The sequence below is a fragment of the Microcaecilia unicolor genome, chromosome 12, assembly GCF_901765095.1.
Source record: "Microcaecilia unicolor chromosome 12, aMicUni1.1, whole genome shotgun sequence".
In the NCBI taxonomy this organism is placed as follows: Eukaryota; Metazoa; Chordata; class Amphibia; order Gymnophiona; family Siphonopidae; genus Microcaecilia; species Microcaecilia unicolor.
The window spans coordinates 21,745,790-21,773,438 of NC_044042.1; the positions used below are offsets into that span (position 1 = coordinate 21,745,790).

The 27,649-nt window shown below is 42.0% G+C and overlaps 1 protein-coding gene across 12 annotated transcripts in view; it reads right to left on the reverse strand.

The window, feature by feature from the left end:
- Positions 1 to 27,649, reverse strand: part of ANKS1A (ankyrin repeat and sterile alpha motif domain containing 1A) — a 246,919-nt gene that overhangs the window by 113,937 nt on the left and 105,333 nt on the right. For all 12 annotated transcript variants that reach the window (XR_003943956.1, XR_003943957.1, XR_003943955.1 and 9 more), the window contains 5 exons: positions 24,368 to 24,457; positions 22,044 to 22,164; positions 12,262 to 12,305; positions 11,824 to 11,938; positions 5,242 to 5,816 (listed from right to left, as the gene is read on the reverse strand). Coding sequence is in view for 7 of the 12 variants with exons in the window: in XM_030220444.1 (XP_030076304.1) it covers positions 5,242 to 5,816; positions 11,824 to 11,938; positions 12,262 to 12,305; positions 22,044 to 22,164; positions 24,368 to 24,457 (945 nt within the window). In the remaining 5 variants the exon portion in view is untranslated. The remainder of the gene's footprint in view (positions 1 to 5,241; positions 5,817 to 11,823; positions 11,939 to 12,261; positions 12,306 to 22,043; positions 22,165 to 24,367; positions 24,458 to 27,649) is intronic.

Below are 27,649 nucleotides of genomic sequence, written 5' to 3' on the forward strand. Positions count from 1 at the left end.
GGTGACGACGCTTCTTGTCTTTTTTCCGATGCCCGTCACCGGCGCCGGAGGGCATGGAGGAGGAGGAGGTCGATCCCCCTCGGTCTCGAGGTACCGGGTCAGACAGGGTTCGGTCCCGTGGCCCACGAGCTGAGGGAGTGACCGGGGCCGACTGCCCACGCGGCCTCTCACCCCCACTCTCACCGGAGGACCGGCGGGCCGACGGGACCTGTTCTCCTGGGGTCGCTGCCATCGGTGCCGATGTCTCGGGCATCGATACCGGTACCGAAGGACCGGGCGTCGATACCGATGCCTTCGAGGTCGACGTCGAGGGGCCGGCGCAAGTTCCAAAAAGACGGTCCCGTAGAACTTGCCTCGCAACCTGAGTCCGTTTCCGGAGACCGAGACACAAAGCACACGACTTGAGATTGTGCTCCGGCCCGAGGCACTGGAGGCACCAAGCGTGGGTGTCGGTCTGCGAGATCGGCCGGCCGCAGCGACCACACTTTTTAAATCCACTCGGGACCTTCGAGGACATCGACGGAAAAATCGCGTCGGCGAAGTCAAAGTCGTCAATGGTGGCTGAAATCACACCACGAAAAAGCAAAACGACCATGCGGCCACTAGGCCGCAACGCGGCGGCCCCGCTGGAAGCGAGGGAAAAAAGGGGAGCGCGTGCCCCACACGCGCAGGGTTTCTTTTTTTTTTTTTTTTTGTAAAAAGAAACCGGGCGGTAACGAAAACCGTTAGAAAAAAGCACGATCAGCGTACACGCGATCGAACAATCCGGCGGCTGAACAGAGAGAGCGGCAAGGCACGACTCTCTCCAGGCGCGGAAAAAAAGGAACTGGCGGGAGCGGTCGCGCACGGGCGGGAAGACGGCCGCGCATGCGCGGTGGGCGTGCCCTGCGTGCCGACCGTCCCGCGAAGCTTCTTTCCGGTTGGTGGGGGCTGCCGCGGACGTCACCCAGTCGTGAGAACAAGCAGCCTGCTTGTCCTCGGAGAAACTCTGATACGGCAGCCATATGGGTATATGCAAATATGCCTCCTTGAGATAGAGGGTGGTGAGAAAATTTCCCTCTTGAACCAAGGCTATGATTGCTCTTAGTGTATCCATGCAAAAACAGGACACTTGGAGGCAGTGGTTTAGCTTTTGAGATCTAAGACTGGAAGAAAGGTGTGTTCCTTCTTTGGGACAATAAAGTAGACAGAGTATCTACCTTGTTCCTTCTTCGGCCTGGAGAACTGAAACAATGGCCCGGAGTGCCAGCAAGGAATCTATGTGGCCTGAACCTCGAACACCTTCGTTCATATATAGCAAGTAGAGAGGAGCTCCTCATAGTCTTCTGAAAATCATTCAAGGTCTACCCCTCACTTCCATTCTTGTTTGTATTTGTCTTCTATGGTCTCACTCCCATCCCTTGCTCTATGAACATGCATATGTGGTTCAAGGCTTTATGAACATATTTCTTCTCTCCTCAAAAGGGGCTGTTGCAAAATTGAGAGAACATATTAGAATTAGTCAAGTGGAAGTTACAATCTCCAAGTTAGAGACCTGACTAGAGTAGCCCGTATAAAGGATACTCTAGCATGTCAACGATAAGCACAGTATATGGAAAATTTGATAAGAGCTAGAAACCTTGTTTCTTAATTTTTCAAAAACTTGCCTTTTGAGACATGAATAGATTTAACATTGGAAAGATTTAATATTTCCAAGTCACATTAATTTATCTTCAAGAAGTGTGTGAGGAATGTGACAGAGAAGAGGCCAGATGGCTTATCAACATTGGACACATTAGATGTATTTGCTTTTTTAGAGTCTTCCTCTGATAATATATCCAATATGGCTATTCTCCTTGTCACATTACTTGCCAAGTCAGATAAAAATGATATGCTTAAGGCTTATTTTCAAAAGAAAAAATGTTTTTTTTTTGTGGACAAAGTATTTATTCCGCGATATATGTAGAGGCACTCAAGTTCAAATGAAAACCTTCTTGCATCAGAGACCTTTCTTGCTAAAACTTAGCAACCTTTCAAGGAATTACGTAAGTTTTTGGACGTGCTAGAATTAGAAGTTTTTCTTAAGAATAAGAATGTTTAAAGTTTTTCAGAAATACCATCTTTGTGTTAGGGCAATAAATGAGTTTTGATATAAAGGTATGAGAAATGCAATTCTCTTTTTTTCTTTTTATGATATTGACCTCCTCTCTCCTTGTTACTTCAGTTGCAGGAAATGTTAATTTTTCTTTCAAGAGTTTCTACTTTTGTGGTGACTGCTCATTTTTGTTGTTTCTCAATTGCTTTACATTTATTTTATGTAAATATTTTTTAAATGTTAAATAAAAAAATTATAGGGCTTATCTGAACCTTTTTACACTAAGCCACTTCCTAGAAAAGCTCAAATACCTTCTACCTGAGCAGAAAGACAGAAATTATTGGCAGTAAAGATGTTGCTCTTAAGCTTTTGATTTTCAGAAAGTACACTTGGCTCTTAATTTACATCATTAGAAGGATAACACAAGGTTACTCTCTATGGAATTGGTAAAAGCCACATGAAAATCTTAGAGAAAGGACACTCAAGTGAGTTACCTACTCTTCCTATATTAAAGATCAACACACTTTTTCCAAAAGTCATAAAGTCAAGAACTATTTATTTTACAACCTATATAATCTAGCCTTCCAAGCCTCCTCTGTAGAAACAACCCATTTTGGTGGCGAAAAACATGTGTTAAATTCAACTAATCAACAACATCATTATGGTTTCTTCCTTCCTCTAGGTAAAAGAAACCATGCTGGCCAAGTGCATCAACAAAGAATTATGACACAAACCCAGTGAAAGTTTGCAGTGATGGCGCCTCTATTCTCAATTTTCTTTACTCCAGGATCAATAGTATGGATGAGTATTGGGTTGTATGCACCCAACATGCACATCATGGTTTATTCACAGCCGTGATATATTTCCTATTTCATGATAATGTCAGTGTGGTGACCCATCTACACGTTGCTAAATATTTATGAGGGGATGTAAAGAGGAGTAAATTACCACAAGCTCAATTTCTAAATGGCTCCTAATAATAAAAGTGTGAATCTTAGGTTGAAACTGTATTTTTTTAGTGAAAAAGAAAATATAGTTTTCCAGTCTGTCCATTTCCTCATTTAAAAAATATATTGTTTTTCCTAATACCATCTTCAATCCTCCTGCACCCTCTGTTTACTTCTTATGTATACCATTTTCACATATTTCCTTCTCCCTTTTTATCATTTTCTACCTGTATCATCTCTTCTACATTTTACACTTTCTACTTTTTTATTTCTTTCTCCATTATCCCTGCCTCTTCACCTCCATACCCTCTTTCCCTATCCTCTCCAGAATTGCAGAATGCAGGACTTCTCAGAAATGCCTTACAGAACTCACAGCCAACTGTTTTTCCTGGATACCTGCAATGAATATACAAGTACTAAATCTGTGGATATCCTAGAAACCTGTTTGGCCGCGAGGACGCAAGGACAAGATAAGGAAATCCTGGAACTGATGTTTCTCAACCTCTTTGTGAAGTTCATACCTGCTAAGAATAATCATGGTATGGATGAATGAGAAGCACAACTAAGAGTCAGTAAGGAAAGTGATGCACATTTTGTTTTTCTGCTCCAAGATCTGTAAAAGGCTTGCAAAACAGTGTAACATGAATCATTCCATGCCTATCCTAATATAGTTGGGAAACCTTCTGCTGTAGATAGCAGGCAAAACTATTTTGATGGAAGAGAGCCTAGGAATTCAAAATTCAGTATGCCTTTTACAAGTCAAAGACAGTGCATGCTAGCACCCACCTCAGCTGATAACTTCTACAGACAGGTTAGGACAAACTATAGCCCCAAGACCTTCAAGGCTGTCACCTCTCTACAATCCTGCCTTTTCTTTTGATTTTGCTGCACTATTGATAATCTCCTTTAGGCTGTGTGAGGAGGACGCAGCATCATTTTCTGTCTGCTTCCTTGTCTTGATGGCTAGTTTAATCTAAACTTTATGTGATAAAAAGCAAAATACCCTTCGAAAAACTGTAAGCAAAGGGAAAACCAAGTTAAACAGAACAGGAAATTGTTTTAACACACTACAATGAGGGCTTTTCAACCCAGTCCTCGGAACACACTGAGCCAGTCAGGTTTTTCAGTATACCCCCAATGAATAAGCATGAGATACATTTGAGTGCGCAAATTCATTTCATGCATATGAACTGTGGGTATCCTGAAAATCTGACTGGCTACGTGTATCCCAAGGGCTGGGTTGAGAACACCTGCACTATATACAGTACTGACCTAAAAATTGATGCTGAAGTAACCAGAAAGTAACAGAAGATGGTAAGCAGGAATTTGACTGCACCATAACCAGCCACACAGACACATGGATATATAGCTACAACAGACTCTCTTAAACAGTAATGACAAATATATTATAATGTATAGTAAAAGTCTTCACACACTTGCACATTTTCACATTTTGCTGGCTTTCATGTTGAAAGGGTTGTATTTGTTGTATAGATCCGTGAAGCAAACTCCTATTTTAATGCATTTTGAATTGTATTTTGTAGACAGCAGGATGCGGAAATTATACAAGGGTGTGAAGACTTTCCCAAGGTAATGCACATATTTTTAAATGTATATATATATGAGACATAATATGTATACATGCGTATGGGGGGGTTATATCTGCACATATATACACCCCCCCTATATGCATGTATATGTACATCAGTTTTTAGAAAAGTAACATTCATATCAAGCATATAAAGAGCATAACCAGCATAACAGTCCTGGATCTTACTCTCTAAGAGGGCAGTTTACATGAGAGCAGCCACATCCTCTGCCTGAAAAAACAGTCACAGCCCCTAACTATGAAGTAAACACAGTGGGGACAGGAGAGCAGCAATTATAGCCTCAGCCTGAGAAAAAAAGTGCAAGGGGTGGGTAGTTCCATGCCTGCTTTTATACATCGCAAACAATTCAAACCCAATGCATATCCTGTAAATAAGACAATTTTCAAGGACCCTTAAAACATAATTCACCTAATATTTAAAAAATCTAATTAATTCAGCCTCTTTATAGATTAGATGGAAGTAACTTTGCATTCATCATGCTCCAAAAGGAATCACCAAATGCACACAAAGTTTAGGCCAACTTCAAGTCTTAATGAATAATCAGCCCTGGGACACACCTAGAACTTTTCTAGTCACATACTTTACTTAGAAGTTTCAAATTGAATCTTACCTCATCCCACTCAGATGTGAAAGAGGGAGATTTCTCGAGTCGCTTCTTGCTAGCACTGCAGTTTGACAGAGACTCGCTCCGACTGCCCATAGCATCATCCTCTGTCGGCGAACAGGTCAGAAGGTCCGAGTCTGATTTTGACAAGCTCCGGCTGAGTTTAAGCTCCATATTGAGCATGCTGCCCTGCCACCCTCTCTCTGAAACGCTGTTCTTGTCCCCATCATCCTCCTCCTCATCCCCTTCATCATGCTGCTGAAGCATCTCGTGTGGTATGTATGTTTCTGGGTCCGACTGGTTGATGGTGGGGTGAAATATGCTTGCGTAGATGTCTCTCTCTTTTTGGTCAGCGGGGCTGGTGGACCTCAAGGCATGTATATCCATATCAGCTGGGTGCCCCGTATTCACTTCTGTACTGCCTTTATTGACAGCGGACAGCAATCGGAAAGGATCTTCCTTTATTTCACACACTGGGGAAGAACCATGAAGGAGTCCTGAAAATTCATCTGGCACCTGGATGTCAGGGCTTTCTGGGGACTCCTGGCTGCGAGTACTGCTGCTTCTCCTCCGCCTCTGGGCTTGAAAAGTGGACGCACACCAAATTAGAGACAGAAATAAACAGAGCTGGATAAAATTGATATACTGTACAGAGGAAAAGAAAGTCTCAGCATGCAGACCGCAAGAGGAGGAGAGAGACACAGCATCACATTGTATTGCTGTGGATGCTCAACTTGCCCCCTCCAAGTAGTGGCATTTATGACATGCTTAGCCCTGACCTGATTTATGTAGTCTGGCGGCTCTTGTTGTTTTACTTCTGTTAACACTAACAATCAGGCCTTGCTATATAAGGCAGAGAGATCTGCTATCTATAACTACTGAGAGAGAGGATGGGGAGGGCAGGCGAGCAGGCTTCTGGAACGCCCATTACAGCCCTGCAAAGGCCAAACAGTTATTTAGAGACATATACTATACACTCCCTTCCTACTCTTGGCAAACATAAAGGAAAAAAAAAAAAGGACTGGGAGCCAAATCCACCTGCAAATTCTGGAACTAGCTATGAGAAAAGAAACATTAATATTCTGCAGGCAGGAGTCTTTCTGAGAAGTTCCTGTCCTGAATGGAGAGGTCACTGTCATATCCCAAGTGCCACTGAAATATGCAACATTACAGTCACATTTTAAACGCGAGGTGTCCTTGCAGTATATAATGATATTTGTCATATCCGGCAGTGACAAGTCTCATGAGCCACTTCATATAACTTTTTTTTTTTTTTTTTAATATATCACCATTAGGGGTTAAACACTAATTATTGAAAGCAGTATACAACTGGCCTAAAATACTCAATATTAAAATCATCACTAAATTTCATACAAAAAAATATTTAATCATACAGTTTCAATGCAATCTGATTGATATTCAGCCTGTGGCACTCTGCACCTTTTTAAAATGCTGACTGCTGTGGGCAGAATTAGCCACAGATATTCAGTGTCAGACCAAGTCCAGATACCAGCACTGAATATCTGGCGATATTTGCAACTGCACTGGTCATTGCACCTTATGCAGGTCTCAGCCGATATTCAGCTGAATATCAGCCAGGAGCCACATAAGTGCTCTGTCCCTCAAATTGCCCCTACCTGGGCCCAATCCCCCTCCTACCCCCCCACCGCTAAAGGGAAAAAAAAATCCAGCCCACAGATCCCTAGGCATTGTTCCCTTTAAGCAGAGCTGGAGTCCTCTACCTACAGTCCTACCAACAGGTGATGCTGTTTCACCATCACATTTTCAATAGTGAAGGACAGGCAAGCTATGCAGGACTCCAGGGAACCTGCCTGTCTCTAAAGACTGACAACATAATATTGAAACACTACCCCCCACTGGCAGCAATTCGTTTCACACCCACCCCACTGTCAAGCCTCCAAAACTCCAAACTGGCCCCCAGGAAGGTATCCAATGGATTGTCTCATTTTAGACAACGAATTCACTGGTTAGAGCAGAAGGCAAATACCATACCAGGTCAGACAAAAGATGCATATAGCTCAGCATCCTATTTCCAACATTGACCAATCCTCTTTTACAAGTACCTGGCAGAATCCCCCCCCCCCCCCCCCCCAAAAAAAAAAAAATAGCAAGATTCCATGGTACTTACCTTGAAGGATAAGTAGTGGTTTTCCCCAGGTCTATCTTAACAGTCTATTTTGACTTTTTCCCCAGGAACTTGTCCAAACCTTTTTTTAAACTTAGCTTCGCTAACTACTTTTACCACATCCTATGGCAACAATTTCCAGAACTTAACACTGAATAAAAAAATCTTCTCTCCGATTTGTTTTTAAACATACTACTTAGTAATTTCATGGAATATCCTCTAGTTTTGTTCTTTTTTAAAAGAAGTAAACAATTGATTCGAATTTACCCCCTTTCCACTCCACTCAGAATTTTATAGACCTCCATCATATATCCCTTCAGCAGACCCAACCTCCCTAACCAATATCTAATCTTCTAGAAATAACCATGTTTTTAGCATAAATGCCCAGTAGCCATGGATGCTGCAACTTAAAATGCTCTACGTCTACAAGGGATTCTATATACTTCCGATATAAAACGCACATTCCCAGGCACCTCCTGACTAATCTTAATGTGCGTAATACCAATTAAGTTTATCTGTCAGGTGGTCTGGCTTCCCATCTGTCACAGGACAACATTTTTGTATTATAACTTTAAATTTAAACTGGAAGCCAATACAGGTTCTTCAAGCAATGGGATGACTCTCTTTTGTGTGACTTACCAGTGATCACCTTGCTGCAGTGTTCTGCACTAGCTGTAGTTTGTCCAATAATATCAAACCAGCAAACAAGGCACCACAGTAATTTGAGATATCCTTGAACCAAATCTCAATTTCAAAAAGCTCTTTACTGTAGCCATAATATGGGATAACAAGCTCAAGTGTCCATCATGATCCTCCATTGGCATTATAGTCACAATGACACGGAGAATGCCCTGTGCTGTGTGATATCAAAGTCACATCCAGCATTAAGAAGCCCTCTAAGTCATATTTTTATTTTATTTTTGTTACATTTGTACCCCGCGCTTTCCCACTCATGGCAGGCTCAATGCGGCTTACATGGGGCAATCCATTTTGATACAGAAAGTGAAAGTGCCTTGGTGCTTTGTAGCTCTTACTACATGAGACGTGGGGTAAGGAATAATATATTGTAGAGGAATATATTCGAGTTATTCCCCAAGTTTTCCACGTCATCACTGTGACCCCTTACGCAGGTGCTAGTCACCGAAACACGGCCCGTGTCGGGTCTTTTTGTCAAGGCTCATTAAAGAACTGTGTTCCATTTTTAAAGGCCCGTGGTGCTGTTTTTTTTGTTTGGACTAGTGGAATAGCAACATTCCATGTAGAATCTCCAATAGTAGCAACATTCCATGTAGAATCTCCAATACTATCTATTTTATTTTTGTTACATTTGTACCCCGCGCTTTCCCACTCATTGCAGGCTCAATGCGGCTTACATGGGGCAATGGAGGGTTAAGTGACTTGCCCAGAGTCACAAGGAGCTGCCTTTGCCTGAAGTGGGAATCAAACTCAGTTCCTCAGTTCCCCAGGACCAAAGTCCACCACCCTAACCACTAGGCCACTCCTCCACTCCATATGATCCTTTTGCCTTATCTGGCACAGAGAAGTCCCTCCCACCTTAATGTGAGATGTTGCATTACGCTACACTTCTGATTTATATCCCGCTAACACCTCACAGTTCTATGCAGATTACAAAGATCAAGAGGCCAGGACAGTCCTTGGGAATTACATAAACCCAATATAAAATACATCAAACCTAAAATAACTAAACTTCCCATAAGACATATTTCTTAAATAAACATGTTTTAAATGTCCCTTCTAAACGTAAGATACTGTTGAGGGAATACATAAAATCTACCAAAATCCCTTCAAAGTCTTGCTGCTTGAAAAGCCATTGATTTCTCAAAAACTGTTAAATTGTTTTTTTCCTTTAACCGAAGGAAAGGGAAACAGCTTAGTTTTTGCTTGCTCTTCTAAGTCTCGAAGTAGCACCAAACCAAAACTGGGACAAAACTACAGAGGGAGTTGAGATTAACAAAATATCTTATCTTCCTTCAAACTGCTAAAGACTTGGCTCTTTGCTCAGACCTTTTCCACGTGATGTCCTTTGATTCTATACAGTGCTTATCTTAGTAAAAGTTTGTTACTCAAAGATCATTGGTTAAATGGAATGTCCATCTGTATCTGGTCTGCCCTTTATTCCAACGCTTGCCATATGCAATTATTTTTGGCTTTATTTCTCTTTTAATTTCTTTGACAATCTCTATACTATTGTTTATGATTTCCTTGGTTTGTTTACGCTTTTCCCATTGACATCGGTCTTTGATGTACAACGTTAATACTTGTGTTATTAAAGTTTATGTGCCGGACTGATGCCTATTTGTACTTGCACCTTACCTTGAGTACTTTTTGCTGATAAGGCACATCTCCCCTGATATTCAGCGCTATTTAACAGGCCAAATATTCAGTGCATTGCCGGTTAAGGTAGGTGGCCATTGAAATAGCAGGGCATATATTTGGCCGGTTTAAACAACTGGTCAGTGCTGAATATCGACTTGACCGGTTATGTTTAAACTGACCAAAAATTAAACCGAATATTCAACGCTGGTCAGCGGAAAAACTCGGCATTGAATACCCAGGCTCAGCGCTGACGTGGGAGGCAGCCCAGCTAACTTCCCCAGTCTGAATATTAGGCCCACAATAAATATTTTCAATGTCACTGCTGTCATATCTTGCACAGGAGTTCACGTTACGCAATATTAGAGTTGCAGCTTATATATAATAATTTTTTCCCAGAAGACCCATACTTTTATGACATGTCATGTATCATGTTCAAACACCCTACTAATTCTGACGACTGCTCCGTATTGCCAATCCCAAAACCAAAAGCCTAGTGCTGCGAAAAGTCATCTTATTGCATGAGAAATAAAATTAAATGCCAGTTACCTTAAACAGTTCATGGAGTGAAACGAACTGTGCTTTTATAATTCTCTGACCCAGCTTAAAAGTCATGTGTGGGTCAGGAGTGCTGTGCTCAACAGGGTATAAAAAATGTCTCCCCCTCACTAGAGAGAATATTTGCTGACTGTCACAGATCAGGAGACAATCTGAAACAAATTACAGAACATCTAGAGTCTGAAAGGACAAGCCTTTGCTACCTATAACAGGAGTTGTATGAACACAGCAGTTCACCAGTAGCACAAACAGGCCATGTGACTATACATGATGCCAAGGGGAGTAACATTTCCAGAGCATATGCTTAAGGACAGATAAATATTGGCCGACTGAAAGGATTTTTTAAGGGCTTGATTACGGAGTGTTGTATATGCTTTTTAAGTATTATTCTTGGTTATGCTGAACTATGATTTAGAAAGAATTGTCATGGTTTAAATAATGAGTTTTTATTTAAGGGCTGCATGTTAATTGCAATTAACACTGCAAATAATGCGTTATTAGTCAGGATTTTAAAAAATTAATTGCGGCTAATAAAATTATCACCCTACCCTGAAATTCCCTCCCTCGCTGGCTCCCCTGTACCTTCCAAGTTGCTTAGAGAACAGCAGCAGCTACACGCTCGTCTCTATGCTGCCTGCTTCGGAGGCTCCCTCTGACCCATCCTGCACCTAGGAAAACAGGAAATTGTGTCAGAGTCTCTGGCGTAGGCAGCATACAGACGCTGCTGTGCTGCCGCTGCTAACAAACTTGGAAGGTCCGGGGGGGGGGGGGGGGGGGGAGGCAAGGGAGCATAATACCCAGGTGTATCTTGTATCTAAAAACGAGTGCTCAGGATTGTGCTTAACTCCAGAAGATCTGTGTAGAGATTTTCCTGGAGGGACTAGGGACTTGAGTGTTAAGCCCTTCTAAGCAAGCTTCGCGCTCCAGGTCTGATGCATCTATAGCAAGAACTGTTTCATGAGGCAAAATTTAGAAGGGAATCCCTTTGTCAAACAGGAGAAGAGAAATAACCAAAAGGCTCCGTAACACAGTCATCCAATTATTCTATGGATGAATCCAACAGCAATGATGCCATCAGAAGAACCCTGAGGTGGCCTCATTTCATAAACAAGATGTTCACCAAAGTTGGGGAGGGGGAAGAGGGAGTAAGGAGGGTTACATCTCTGTCTTTTTCCCCTAACCTTCTCAGAATGATCGCCCATTCAAACCTAATCCTTCTTGATTGTAAGACTGCACTGCAACATCATCTTCAGCGCTACCTAAGCACCCAAACCGATCCTCCACTCTGTCTGAGGTTTGAGCAAAGTATCTCCACAATAAACTTCTCTGGCCCATGGGTAATAAACAGGATAAGGACAATTCAGTTGGCATTTTAGACTCCCATTCTAAAGAATTATGGTGGTTGTGATCCTATTTTCTTAATAGGAAATACAGGACATGCTTGTTAAATGGGTTAACAATGAAAACAAAGCCAAGGTCTAAGACTTACAGTATTATCCACAATGACTGTAGTTTAACTGAAACAGTTGCCAGCTTGGTTATATCCTTACCGTTTGTCTTCTCTGCTATATGGTGCTCAAGCTCTGATTGGCCACTAAAGATATTGGATGAACCACAGCAATCCACTGGGACATCCTGTAAAGGCACTGCTTTTCGTGGTCTGGCCTGTAAATATAATCCTTATTAGATATGCATCGCTGTATTATAGATGTAGTCTTTTCCACTACTAAATCATATTCACATGAATATTTCCCCACAGGGGTTTGATTAAAAACAATCCTTCTCTCTCACCTTTGTTGTGCTCAGGGATGTAGTGTAAATATCTCCTGCCTATATAAAGTACCAGCAATGTTCAGGGTGTGGTATAAATGCAATTATGGTAGGTCCTCTTAAAAATCTGTTTTATACCATGTAATCACAAGGAAACTGTAGTTAAACAGTACAAACTATTACCTATCCCAAAACAGCAAGGAATACCAGGCTCTTACCTGAGGCTGGCCACTGCTTACAGAAATGGAAGCCCCCGCCTCACCTGCAGAAAAACACAAATTATAGAAAAGGTATGAGAAGCTGGATCATACTATTAATTCCACTGACACTGTCAGAGACAGACTGATCAGCCTTAGCAAAAGAAACAGACAACTGGTTTCATTGTACTTACATTTTCATAGCTTCATTCCAGGTTTTGTCATTTGTGGTCTACACAGCTCTCATCAAGAACAAAGTTCAACAAAGGACATTTTAGATTTTGGAAGCCACTGTTGCAGAGGCAGGCAGCTTTGCTAGTGGCACGTGAAAGTGAGACACAGTGTGAGTGTGAAAGAAGGAGAATGCTTGTGCGCAATGTGTGAAAGTCATTTTCAATCTACAAAATTTTCCAAGTATTGTAATGTAGGATGCAACAAGCATCCCATAGGATCTGTATCAGCACACCACATCCTGAGCTTTGGGATGTGTTTTTCCTTTTAGCAGGACTGATTTACATCACTTAGGAAGGAAGATGACCTGCCCTGTAATTACAACTCTATCATCAGTCATTTAAGAACATATTTGAAGCTGTCAGTGGTATATTAAGATACAACATGTTTTCTGTAAAATACACAACAGCCAGCCATTATTCATGGACACAGACATTGGGGAGCAAAACGGGAGCGTCACAAAATAGGAGGTACCAAGGAACAGTAGGAACAATGCAGTAAATATCCCTCTCTCTCACAATGGCTTGTGTCTGATTTGACCCACCATATGACCTTCAACATAATCCTAGGATTTTACTGAGACACAGTAGATTCTATCAGATGCTGCAGCACAGAGCAGGTTTCCTTTCCCCTGCAATGTAGCAGCACGGTCAGAGCTCATTATTTTTCACAGACAGCCCAGCTGCAGAAAGGCTCACACGTTTTCAACTTGTTAATACTGTGTAGCAGGAGAGAATGGATAAACAAACCGCAGGGCAGTTCTCCAAGCATGCCATAGGTATTTCAACTGGAATTATCATACAGATATAAATACATAAGGGACAGCAGGTTATTGCCCTGTGTGTGTGTGGGGGGGGGGGGGGGGGGGGGGGGGGGATTGGTTCTTGAACTAAAGACCCTCAGATCTTGAAATAATTAATTGTAAATGGGACCAAATCAGTGATTTCCCAATATTTCTGTGTATTTAGTCATGACTATCGTCTCACTGCTATTCAACTGATGTGAGTGGTAAAGCAGTGACAAGTCTACCGGCAGTAAGGTTTGGGCAGCTACCATTGTCCATTACTAACTATCCCTTAAGCTTAAAGAACAGTGATTTTAAATGCCCCTGAAAAGATGATATATTATGCTGAAGGAGCAATCACATTAGTATGGGTAGCTATTTAGCTTCGGATGTAGTAAAAATTAAACTAGCAAGGAGAGCCAATGGCTTCTATGCAGAAGGTCCTTAGTTTGACCCGGGACTAGGATCGTCCATCCTCAGGGACTCATGGGCCGATGCTCAGAACCTAACACCTGCGCTAGAGCTGATTAGCGCTACAATAGTGCCAGCATTAATCTGCACAGAATGTTCAGAGGGCTGCAGCTCAGGAAAACAGCCAGCCCAAATAATAGAGCAAATTGTATTTAAAAGCAGTCAAATGGATGTAAATGAGGTCACTTGCAATTCCCTCCCAATGTTCGCAAGACAGCGCACAAACAAAACCTGCCCTTACTGTTGGAAATCTAACACCAGCTCAGAGCTGGAGAGAATTTCTAATTTTTTTCTGCTTAAAATCTGCCGGTTTTGATTTATTTCAAAAGTGGAAGGAAGCCCATGTAAAAGGCTATCTTTGGCCACTTTGGGCAAGGGGGGCGGGGGGGGGGAAGGTGGCGGTAAGGGCTATCGTGCTAACCCAGCCGTAACCTGGCAGCACACTGCGCTGCTCGATTACCGCCGGGTAAGCACTGGCACTACAAAAATACAAATTTTTTGTACTGCCGGAAATGGCGTGCACTGGGGGTGGGAACTACCTCTGGGCTCCTGCGGTACACATAAAGGTATTCTCATTATCCAAGATGCAAAACATGATATGAAAAGAAATTTCAAGTAAGAGACATCTGAAACCAATCCTTCAATTGGAAGCCTACCCGATGCCTCAAGTCCCACACACATACACACGCAAGAAAAATAGTGAGTGGGGTGTGGCAATAACTCACTAGAACATTAAGAAAACAATAATCCCGCTACTGCTCCTTGTGACCTTTGGCAAGTCACTTAATCCTCCATTGCCTCAGGTACAAAGTTAGATTGTGAGTCCTCCTGGGACAGAGAAATATCCAGAGTATCTGAATGTAACTCACCTTGAGCTACTACTGAAAAAGGTGTGAGCAAAATCTAACTAAATAAATAAATAAAACCTAATAAAGAGCTGAAAACCCTGAAAAGAAAAAAATGATTTTTTTTTTTAGCCATGGCTACAAGGAAAACAAATAGCATGAATATAGCAGAAAATCCTGGAGCTTGCTGAAAATATATATAACAAATTTCTTACCCAACTAACTCCACACTCTAAGCAGGATACATTAAAACATCAGAAATCAATCATAAAGATGACACTCTTAACAAACATCACTGGACACAGATAACTGAGCCAGCAAAATAAAATACAAGGAAAACAAAGCAGCTCTGAGGCCACAGCAGTACATGAAGTTTCATACATGTACAATAATGGTTTAAAGGGAGAGCTTACATTTAATATGCATGGTTAGTAACTAGCTCCCTTTGCACGAAATTGGACCTGCAATAAACTGACAGGATCTTAGCATTACAGCACATGTTAGTAACTCTAGCTGTTAGGCTTAACTCGAAATTTCTGGAAAGCTCAAACTGCCTGGTGTTATGTGACTCACTCAAGCACTGATAAAATGTATTCATCTTAACAAAACAATAATATATGCTGAAAGACATGCCAGGAATTCTCTACTTTGGATCATAACATGATCATTAATGAATCTTGGTACTGCAGGTGCTAAAGCTGGAAACTGTGGAATGAACCAGCTTGCTCCGCAGGGCTCTATGCCGCCTTAGTGTTTGATTTGCTGCTTCTCAAAACATTAACAGTCTTCAGCTCTATGAAGTGGCTCTCGGTAAAAACCTTGTCATAACAGAAGGTGGCAAATATGTATTGATTCTGCTACCTTCCTGAGAGAATTACAAACGTATGCTGAGTGGACCATAGCCAAACACATCCTGTACCCCCAAAAAACCCAACATACTGAGTTAAAGCACAGCAAGCGGAAATAGGTTGGTAATTAAACACACAACAAGGGAGAACATGCAACAGCTGGGGCACCTACTATTAATTAAGCCAGTGGTTTCATGCACACCCAGATAAATAGTTTGCCGTGGGATTTGCCACACAAAATTAGTATGTTTCAAAGATTTTAAAATTGGCCACAATCTGCTGCTGGCTAGAAATTAGGGTCACACCTCATTCTTGATCCATCTACTTAAGACTCAGGTCTTTGTTTAATTTCAGTGCATGCTGGCCCTGAAAAAAGATCACAAGCAGAAATGCACTGCTGAAAATACTATACTAGATACTGCGTCTGCGATGGGTGCATATTCACATATCTCATGGTTTTCTCTCAGGCTCAAAACGCAGACCCATTTTTTTTTTCTGGTAAACTGTTCCCAAGTCATTTTTGGAAGATGTATGTATTTATTGTGTGTTTTCCCACTGCACAATAGGTAGATTGAAGCCATTACTTTCCACCGATGACTTATGACACGTGTGCTGCTGATAAAGTGATGGAGTTGGACAGAGAATGAAGAAGGCGGTTGGGATTGTTGACTGGGGAGCTGTTTTAGATATTGGTGACAGCAGATGGGATTTGTAGTTTTGTCTACTGTCCGTGTTGATTGTAAACTACCTAGAACGTGCAGGTAGGCAGAAAAGAAATGAAATATCATCTGTGGTGCTCTTCTGTGTTAATTTCTGTAATCCTTTCTGGGCCTTCCATCATTCTTGTTAAGAGTGCTACAGCTTATTCAAAATGCTGCTGAACCATTGCTCAAGAGGTGTGAACCATATGAGTTTGTTACCCCAAGTCTCTATAATTTGCACTGGCTTCCTATAGTGAAGGGTGCAAAATTTAAGATCGCTCTCCTAGTTTTAGATTTCCGAAGGATACTGTTCAACCCATAAAGCATATTCTTCCAATGGAAAGGGATACCTTTCCTAAAACCTGGGGTGGAGGAGTGGCCTAGTGGTTAGGGTGGCGGACTTTGGTCCTGGGGAACTGAGGAACTGAGTTTGATTCCCACTTCAGGCACAGGCAGCTCCTTGTGACTCTGGGCAAGTCACTTAACCCTCCATTGCCCCATGGAAGCCGCATTGAGCCTGCCATGAGTGGGAAAGCGCGGGGTACAAATGTAACAAAAATAAAATAGATACTATTGGAGATTCTACATGGAATGTTGCTACTATTGGAGATTCTACATGGAATGTTGCTACTATATGAGATTCTGTTGCTACTATTGTAGATTCTACATGGAATGTTGCTACTATTGGAGATTCTGTTGCTACTATTGGAGATTCTACATGGAATGTTGCTATTCCACTAGCAACATTCCATGTAGAAGACTGCGCAGGCTTCTGTTTCTGTGAGTCTGACGTCCTGCACGTACGTGCAGGACGTCAGACTCACAGAAGCAGAAGCCTGCGCAGCCACATTGGTGATCTGCAAGGGCCGACTTCTACATGGAATGTTGCTAGTGGAATAGCAACATTCCATGTAGAATCTCAAATAGTAGCAACAGTGGAGGAGTGGCCTAGTGGTTAGGGTGGTGGACTTTGGTCCTGAGGAACTGAGTTGGATTCCCACTTCAGGCACAGGCAGTTCCTTGTGACTCTGGGCAAGTCACTTAACCCTCCATTGCCCCATGTAAGCCACATTGAGCCTGCCATGAGTGGGAAAGCACGAGGTACAAATGTAACAAAAAATAAAATAGATACTATTGGAGATTCTACATGGAATGTTGCTACTATTGGAGATTCTACATGGAATGTTGCTACTATTGGAGATTCTACATGGAATGTTGCTACTATATGAGATTCTGTTGCTACTATTGTAGATTCTACATGGAATGTTGCTACTATTGGAGATTCTGTTGCTACTATTGGAGATTCTACATGGAATGTTGCTATTCCACTAGCAACATTCCATGTAGAAGACTGCGCAGGCTTCTGTTTCTGTGAGTCTGACGTCCTGCACGTACGTGCAGGACGTCAGACTCACAGAAGCAGAAGCCTGCGCAGCCACATTGGTGATCTGCAAGGGCCGACTTCTACATGGAATTTTGCTAGTGGAATAGCAACATTCCATGTAGAATCTCAAATAGTAGCAACAGTGGAGGAGTGGCCTAGTGGTTAGGGTGGTGGACTTTGGTCCTGGGGAACTGAGTTCGATTCCCACTTCAGGCACAGGCAGCTCCTTGTGACTCTGGGCAAGTCACTTAACCCTCCATTGCCCCATGTAAGCCACATTGAGCCTGCCATGAGTGGGAAAGCACGGGGTACAAATGTAACAAAAAAAAAAAAAAAACATCTGTGAAACTGTTAAAATCTCACTGAAACTTGGGCCTGTGATTTGGAACTCTCTACCAGTGAACAGAAAAACTTAATTCTTATTTTTTATTTCACAGACTTTTGGACAAATTGGAGCTGTGATTAATTGTGCTTTCAGCAATTATTATTGTAACTGACTCATGCCCCTGTAATTTTTATTCCTGTTTCATACACTTGACTGTAAACTGGTAAGTAAAAGTATGTGGCTCAGTGGATTATAATTATTTTAAAATAATAACATTTCAGGTACAGTAGGTATCCCTTGCAACAGAGAGCTTCCCATCTAAGTTTTTAACAGAGATAACGAAGGCTGAAGTGATTTGACCAAGGTCACAATATAGATCCATAGGGAAGCAGGATTAAACCCTGGCTTCCCTCTGTTAGCCTACTGTTCTAACCACTAGGCTACATCAACTAACTATGACTTGGGAGAGGGACTTGCGATAGCATAGTAATCCCTGTGCAGGCTCTGAGAAGTCTAAATAGGGCTCCTCTGGGCTGTATGAGAGCTCTGGCACAACTTCCTCTGTTGGTGACATCACAACACCACGTGCACCTTCAACCCCCTGCAGAGAATGGTGTTTTTTTTCCCCCCAAATGTGCACAAGCCGTGTTTAAAATAGGGGGTAATGTTCAGACAGCAGCAGTCAGCTTTTTAAAATGCTGATCGCCACTGTCAAAATTATGCCCAGATATTCAAAGGAAATATAAATACGTAATAAGACAAGCCAAAAGGTCCTACTATAAAACCAAAATAGGACCAGATCACAAAGACACAAAGAAAATATACCAAATAGTACATAAACTTCTGGACACTACTTCGGTCACCACAACCAATTCTGACATCCCATCTGCAGACAAACTCACCAAATACTTCAATGAAAAAAGTGCAAAATTACGAAAACAACCTTCCTCAGAACACCACCGATTTTGAAAACTTCATTAATGGCCTAGAGCCAATCTCAGGAGGATACCCAGCGGACCGAGTCTGGTCAAAATTTGCCCTCCTCATTACCGAATCAATTACCAATGTGGTTAATAGAGCCTCCAATACTCACTGCAAATTGGACTCCTGTCCCAGCTACCTATTAAAATCCGCCCCTGATTGCTTCATAGCAGATCTCACTTCCCACCTGAACTTTATGCTCCAACAAGGTCTCTTCCCAAAAGAAAATGGCAGCATCCTGCTCACCCCAATACCCAAAGGGTAAAGATACCAAAAAAAACGCAAATGAACTCACCAATTACCACCCAGTAGCATCTATTCCACTAATAGTCAAGCTGATGGAAAGTATGGTAGCCAAACAGCTTAATGATTACATATACAAATTCTCTATACTACATGAATCACAATCAGGATTTCGCCCCCCCCCCCCCCCCCCCCCCCCATAGCACAGAAACAGTGTTAACAACCCTCCAGGCCAGATTCAGGCAGGAAATAGCAATTGGCAACAACATACTTCTTCTCCAATTTGATATGTCTAGTGCATTTGACATGGTTAATCATAATATACTCCTAGATTACTTCGGGATTGGTGGAAATATACTCAATTGGATCACGGGTTTTCTAACCACCAGAACATATCCAGTGAAATCAAATTCAAATTTATCATCCCTCAAGGATCACCATTATCACCAATCCTATTCAACCTAATGACGACTCCATTAGCCAAGGGCTTATCCATTCAGGGCCTCAACCCATTCATCTATGCTGATGACGTTACAATATATACATCTCCTTCAAACATGATTTGTCAGAAATCACCAACGAAATCAACCTCAGCTTGCATACCATGAACTCATGGGCAAATGCATTCCAACTCAATACAGAAAAAACACACTGCCTCATTCCCTCATTCCGCTACAATTCAAACATACCCATAAACTTAATCACTCCAGACTATACCCTTCCTATTTCAGATAATCTGAAAATCGTCAGTGTCACAATTGACAGGAACCTTACACTTGAGAGCCAAGTTAACTCTACAATTAAGAAAATGTTTCACTCAATATGGAAACTTAAACGAGTGAAACCGTTCTTCCCGAGGGCAATATTTTGCAATCTGGTACAATCAATGGTCCTAAGCCATGCCGACTACTGCAACGGAATTTATGCCGAATGCAAAGAGAATCTTATAAAGAAGCTTCAGACCACTCAAAACACGGCAGCCAGGCTTGTATTTGGAAGACCGTGATTCAAAAGCGCCAAACCCCTTCGTGAAAAATTACATTGGCTTCCAATCAAAGAACGTATTACTTTTAAAATCTGCACCTTGGTCCACAAAATTATCTATGGAGATGCCCCTGGATATATGTCTGACCTCATAGACCTGCCAACTAGAAACTCAACCAGATCATCACGTACTTACTTAAATCTTCGCCACCCTAGTTGCAAAGGACTCAAGTACAAATCAATTTATGGATCCAGCTTCTCATATATAAGCACGTCAACTCTGGAATGCACTCCCAAAAGCCATAAAAACTACGTACGACCACCTCAACTTCCGGAAATCACTAAAGATCAACCTGTTCGAAAAGGCATATCCCACTGACCCAACTTAAGTACCTGAACCCAGCAACACAAAGAAACCTAAACTTGTAACTGAACACCATGAACTTTATTTAACTTCCCTCTTTATGATTCCCTAATGTGTTTGTACATATCTATTTCATTGACAATAACATTACTCTGTATTTGTTTCTTCACCGTAGGTGGCTATCGCTTCACGGTACTATGTAAGCCACATTGAGCCTGCAAATAGGTGGGAAAATGTGGGGCACAAATGTAACCAATAAATAAATAAATAAATGCCAGATCATGTCTGGGTACCGGCATTAAATATCCAGATATGTACAGATAAACAGCACTAAACCAGATAAGTGCTGATATTCAGATCTTAACCACATAAGATTAGATTGTCAGCACATTAGGGACAGAAAATACCCGCAAAAACAGTATATTTGTAAAACGCTTTGACTATATCTATAAAAAAGTGTAAAATCAAGTCTGGAATAAACAAATATAAGTTAATCTATCTGTGGCCAGTTTAATTTATCTGGTTAAGTGCTGACTCCCCCTAAACTCTTCCCACCGTTTTGGCTTTAGCTGGTGGAAGGAATATTCAGTGGCGCTATGTGGGTAAGCTCCCTTGGGGCCTGGTCAGCATGAGGTAACCAGACAAAAGCCTCTCTTAACTGGTTAACTCATTGGAATATTGAGCCCATATCTGTTCAGTTCCCAAAAATCAAGAGAGCAAATTTCCCATGTTGTTTCCATCCAAGCCTTCACCCATTCCACAGGATAGCATGGGTTTCTATGCTCTGATCCTCTATGTGGGGGTTCCTGGGGTCCCACCAGCTAGGAAACACTGAACTAAGCTAGACTTAGACAACTAAGTGAAAACAAAACAGCAGTTCTATATTAGGAGCTATCCAAGATCAATAAATGAAAAAGAAAAATGTAAGTGTGCTTGATTGGTCAATAACAACCTAAGAAATATCCACTGGTGTAAACAAATGAGGCTTTCCTTGAAGATCCAACCACATCTCATGATCGTCCATCAAGTAATGCAGAAAAGAGCATGATCAAGACCAAAACCATTCTAATGAATGTTATCTCCAGGTTAACAGTTTCCCTTCAACAGTCCTTTTTGAAACCTCTTCCCTCATGACCTAATCAGACATCATCTTCCTACAGATCTATTTTACAAAAATGTCTTAGCCTGACTTCCTCTCTGCATCTAACCCAGTGTTTTGCTAACCTTCTGCTCCTGGTACCTCTCACATATTTTAATATACAATGCAATTACATGGTTCAAACAGCTCAGTTCAGACTATAAATCACAGAAGTGGTGAAAGAGGCAGGTTAGCCAAGTGCTAGGTTTTCCAGCTGGGGGGGGGGGGGGGGGGGGGGGCAGATTAAGCCATAGGATAGTTAGGTCAGGCTATAGAGCATGTCCATTTTGGATATGCAAAGTTTTTTTCCCCACATAGAGGATCAGAGCATAGAAACCAATTTTTTTCTAGATAATGGGAGTTTTTGATGAATCTTCAGATAAGGTTTAACCATTTACTGAGTACCATTCTTATTTCAGATGCGTTACATGTACATTGAATCTGACGTAATATGCTTTTCTCACCCTTACTTTTGTTTGCATTTTCTCTGCAAGAAAGACTTACCTTTTGTTTTCAACTCCAGTGCCACTGGCTTCTTTGTTTCAGCTGCCTGCAGCAATTCATAAGGATGCTCCTCTTCCTCCTCAGTTACACTGCCCCTGCTCTTCCTCCCCACACCCGGGGTCTAATACAGGATGAAAAAAATTGAAGGATAAAAGACAGACCAGGTAGTTTGCCTAAAAGCTAACTGGTGAGGAGTAACTGACACACTACCTTGCACATACTACTACTACTTATTTCTATAGCGCTACTAGACGTACACAGCGCTGTACACTGAACACATAACAGACAGTCCCTGCTCAACAGAGCTTACAATCTAATCAAGACAGACAAACAGGACAAATAAGGGATAAGGGAATTACTTAAGGTGGGAATTATAAAATAGTCATGGATAGCGAACAAGTGAATAGGAGTTTGCAGTTAAAAGCAGCCTCAAAAAGGTGGGCATTTAGCCTAGATTTGAAGATGGTCAGAGCTGGGGCTTGACATACTGATTCAGGAAGTCTATTCCAGGTGTATGGTGCAGCAAGATAAAAGAAACAGAGTCTGGATTTCGCACTGGAGGAGAAGGGTACAGATAAGAGATTTACCCGATGAAAGGAGTTCATGGGGAGGAGTGTAGGGAGAGATAAGAGTGGAGAGGTACTGAAGAGCTGCAGAGTGAATGCACTTGTAAGTCAATAAGATGAGTTTGAATTGTATGCGGAAACAGATAGGGAGCTAATGAGGTGACTTTAGGAGAGGGCTAACATAAGCATAGTGACACTGGCGGAATATAAGTCGTGCAGCAGAGTTTTGAACAGATTGAAGAGGCGAGAGATGGTTTAGTGGAGACCTGTGAGAATCAAGCAGCATTTTCCAAAGGATTTTCTTTTCACTGTAATAGCTTCCTTCACCTCATTTTTTAACCATACTGGCTGTCATTTGGTCTTCCTTTCTCAATACACCGAATATATTTGGCCTGGGCTTCCAGGATAGTATTTTTGAACAGCATCCACGCCTGATGTAAATTTTTGACCTTTGCAGCTGCTCTAAGTTTTTTTTTCCCACCGTTCTTCTCATTTTATCAGTCTCCTGTTTGAAAGTTAAATGATTACGTATATGTATTTATTCCAAAGCCAGTATCAAATCTGATCATATTATGATCACGGTTATCAAGCGGCACCATCACCATTCACTGAAAGAGGATGCTAAAGAAAAAAACTGAGAGGCATACGAGTCAGAGGGATCATTAACATGAATGTTAAAAACCTCAAGTATGAGGGAAGGAAATGAGAGTTTGAGAAAGAAGGAAAGCCAGGAGTCAAAGTCAGTGAGGAAGGAAGAAAGGGACTTATCAGGGTGTTGATAAATGACTGCTATTCAAAGAGTTAGAAGAGTGAATAGATGGATAAAGTGCACTTCGAAAGAAGGAAAGCAGTGAGACTGAGGGAGGACAAAGAGGTTGAAATCTACAAGAGGGTAAGATTAGTAGCCCAACACCACCTCCAAGGCCAACCTGGTGAGGTGTATAGGAGAAAAGGTGACCTCCATGACACAGGGTAGCAGTTGAAGTAGAGTCTTCAGGGTAAAGCCAAATCTCAGTTAGTGCAAGCAGATGGAGATAGAGAGGTCATGGATGTAGGAAAGTTTGTTGGAGAAAGAATGGGCATTTCACAGGGCACATGAAAGGCAGAGAATGGGAGAAGAAAGGAACAGAAATTAGACTGGAGACATTGTGGCGTGATCTGCACAAGTAAGGTGAGAGATGATTTGGAGGACCAGGATTGGGATTGATATCCCCACCAGAGAGCAGGAGAAGGAGCAAGAGAGTATTGAGTAGGAGAGACACGATGACAGTGATGAAGATGAGATGCACTCAGACAGAATGGAGATGGTTGAATGAAAGGAAAAAAAATGTTGAAGCTTGAGAGCTGAGAAGAAGGGAGAAGACAAAAGAGATGGTGAGGTGATGAAAGCAGAAGGTGGGCAATCTTCAACAATGCCTTAAGTGAATGACTGTCGTGACCGTACAAATTAGTGCTTTTCACCCTTCAGGGCTGCCACAGTGACTATGCAAGAGATATATTTAAATACAATGGCTCGCCAATATTTGCAAATTTACTCCAAGCATATTCATTCCAGTAACCAAAGTGTATGCCTCCAAGAGAGGGTTGAGAAGCACTGGTATAAATTACATAAACTCTTCCAGATCATAATATACCTAAAACCAGCAGTGTGTTTACTTTTTACGCATGCATGGCCATTTTTTATAAAACTGCTCCCATATTGTGTTATGATGCAGGACATAGTTCAATATTAAGAACAAAACGTTGTGGCTTCATTACCTCAGAGGATGCGCTATGGCTGTATTTCTTCTCTAAGAGGTCTTCCTCATCATCAGGTGGTGGTTTTGCAGGGGGTGGTGGACGATCTCGCTACAATTTAAAACACAAGACGTCTGGGTGATGTTTAACTACATAAGAACCTGCTTCTGGGGTAATATAAAGAGTACCGTTCAGCTCACTGTGGATTCTAAGACAGTGTAATACTATTCTACATTTTAAAACTTATCACTTTAAAATTCTATCTTCACTACACTATAAACATTTGGCAGCCATGACAAGCACCTTTCTAACAGTACAAACCATATCATAATTGTGACACAGTGTGGTGAAAAATCTAGGACCGGTAAAAGGAAAGCTAAGAGTATCTTATTTTCTTTTGTCAGCTGGCAACATTGAAGGTAGACATCAGCAAAGGCTAGGGGAGCTTGGACAGGCATATCCTGCGAAGGAGCATGTACTGAACTGGAAACGGGAACCTGGCTGCCCGAAGACTGGCACACCAATATCTCCACCAAGGAGGGGGAGCACTCCTCCCAGTGCCGACACTTCTTGGGTGTAAGTGATGTCGATGCTCCAGCGCACCTGGTAGCGTGCTTCAGAGGACCGATGCTTGTGCTACTTAGGCTTTCCCTGATGCTGGGCATCACGGTCCTTCGGTGCCAACAAGGACTTCGAACCCATATGCATCCTTGGTATCTGGTGTGATGCTGACTGGACCCAGGGCCCGATGTTGACGGGATTTGGAGATCTCGATGTTGGTGCACTCCCAGTGGTAGCTGATGTCTGGCCAGCCATCAAGGTCTATGTTTTGGTGCCAATGTCAGTGGATCTGTAGGAGCAAAAGCCCTACATAGCGCTATATAGCACTACACGGCATAACAATATAACATTATAACAATAAACACAACAAGTCAGAACCTGGCCCATTAAAACTTTATTGCAAAAGACTTGGAGATCAGTATAACTGTGCCAAGGTCTGCAGGAAATTCCCCTGCCCTTGGCTACTGCCATGTCTGGGCAGCTTTGATAATATCTGTATATTGTTTACTGGAACAGTGGCTCATGGTCAAGGTGACCCTCCAGCACGACTTATATGGGACAATGCTGTGATTCCTCAAGTCATAATGTCTGAAACTGGCAAGACTGTTGTGATAAACATTCAGGGCCTGTGATCAACATCAAGGTCAGGTTTCATGTCACTAGACATCTGGTGCCTGCGACCCCTGTATAAAGAGATGCTGGAAGCCGAAACAACGGGCTGCTGGTTTTCCATCTAACCTGAACTGTCATCATTCAGATTCTATGCCAGTCTCTCATCCTGCACTGCTCTGCTGATTCATTTGAGGAACTTCTGCCTACTACTGATCAACTGGTTCCCCATTTATATTCAGGATGTATAACTGCTATGTTGTTGCTAAGGGGTTAAAATAAGAGGCCGTACTAGTAGCCTACCTTAGGGCTAATGTGCATTTGCTCTGAACTACCTTTTGATAGGAACATCTTTTTCATTAGTCTTGTATTTATATTATTTTTCCTGCTGCAATATAAATAAGCTATTTTATAAATACTTGAGCCTCAAGTCAGTTCTGTCAGTATATTTAGGGCTTTGGATTAGAGTCTGTAGATACTACTACTACTACTACTACTACTTAACATTTCTAAAGCGCTACTAGGGTTACGCAGCGCTGTACAGTTTAACATGGAAGGACGGTCCCTGCTCGAAGAGCTTACAATCTAAAAGACAAATGTACAGTTAATCTGAAAGGTCAGACAGATTGGGGCAACCTATATGTTCGAAAGGTTAGGTTCCGAATGCGGCATTGAAGAGGTGAGCTTTAAGCAAGGATTTGAAGATGGGTAGGGAGGGGGCTTGGCGTAGGGATTCAGGAAGACTGTTCCAGGCATAGGGTGAAGCAAGAGAAAATGATAAAGGAATGTCTTATGATATATATATCTGAACGCCAGAATGCTACTTTCTAATCAGTGTTTACGTTCCCTAACTGCACCCTCTGCTGGGGGCGAGTAAATCTGCATTAGGCCTACAGATCAGCCTTTGAGGAGTTAAAAAGTCTCTCCTGCTGGACCTGAAATGCTCTCTGTGTCCTCAACTGCATTTTCAAACAGAGGTTAACGTCATGGTTAGGCCCAAGGTACCTGATACACCAAGTGCAGATCTGTCACCGAAATCACCTGATTACATTGGGCACACCTCTTGAATCCACTGGGAGTCTTCTTTGACATCGCAAAAAGAATCACAACCAAAATAAAATTCCTCAATTTTGGACTACAAAAAAGGGGCAGAGCCCAAATCGAAGTCGGTGCTCAGGCCTATGAGGGCCTACCAAGCTGTGAAAAAGAAAGACAACCTGAAGGGCCTAAAACACTAAGAGCTAAAACAACAAAAAATGTAATTAAAGACAAAAAAGATGAAATGAGAGAAAAATATCCACAAGGGAGAACACTGCAAAAGGAGAAAAAAAGCACTGAGACCCCGCAAAAACGTGTCCTCCTTGCTCTGAGGAAAAATGAAGGATATGGGCTCCAGCATTAAGTGGGACAGCACCTGCTCATGTGTGGTGGGAAACTACTAGAATTTTCTTGAAACATCTGTACACTAGTCAGCGCCTGCACCGGGCTCCATCGGATAATGTCACCCACATGTGAGAATATAACTGGGCCTGCTTGTCCTCAGAGAAGAACTGATGCTGAAGGGAAAAGGGAAAGAGCAAATACAGAGAGGAAAGATACAGGTAAAAGAAAGGAATAGCCTTTCTTTGACCAACTTACTCTGATAGGTTCTTGTTACTAGCAAATCAGTTTAATATGAAGAGGGTTAAATAAGCTGTTTACTGTAACTAAGGGGATGGGGAAGGGACCTGATATACTGCCTTTCTGTGGTACAATCAAAGCAGTTTACAATTATAATACAGGCACTTTTTCTGTTCCTAGTAAGCTCATAATCTAAGATTTTTTGTTTTGTTTTTTTACATTTCCTAAAACCACCTGTCATCTTGACTGGACTGTAAACTACAGAGAGAAACGATGCTCGTTTACATGCCTGCTCAGTGCTGTGTACGTTCAATAGCTCTAAAAAAATTTTAGTTGAAATAGTAGTTTTCCTGGGTCAGTAGAATAACCTTTCTGCCCCTCTCTTTCACAGCATACAGGTTGAGAGAAAGGGGGGGGGGGGGGGGGGGGGGGGGGGGATGGGCAAACTTGTTAACTCAATATGGCAGGAAAACAGGAGACGGTTAAGCTACAGGGAATCACTTCCCCAAATCT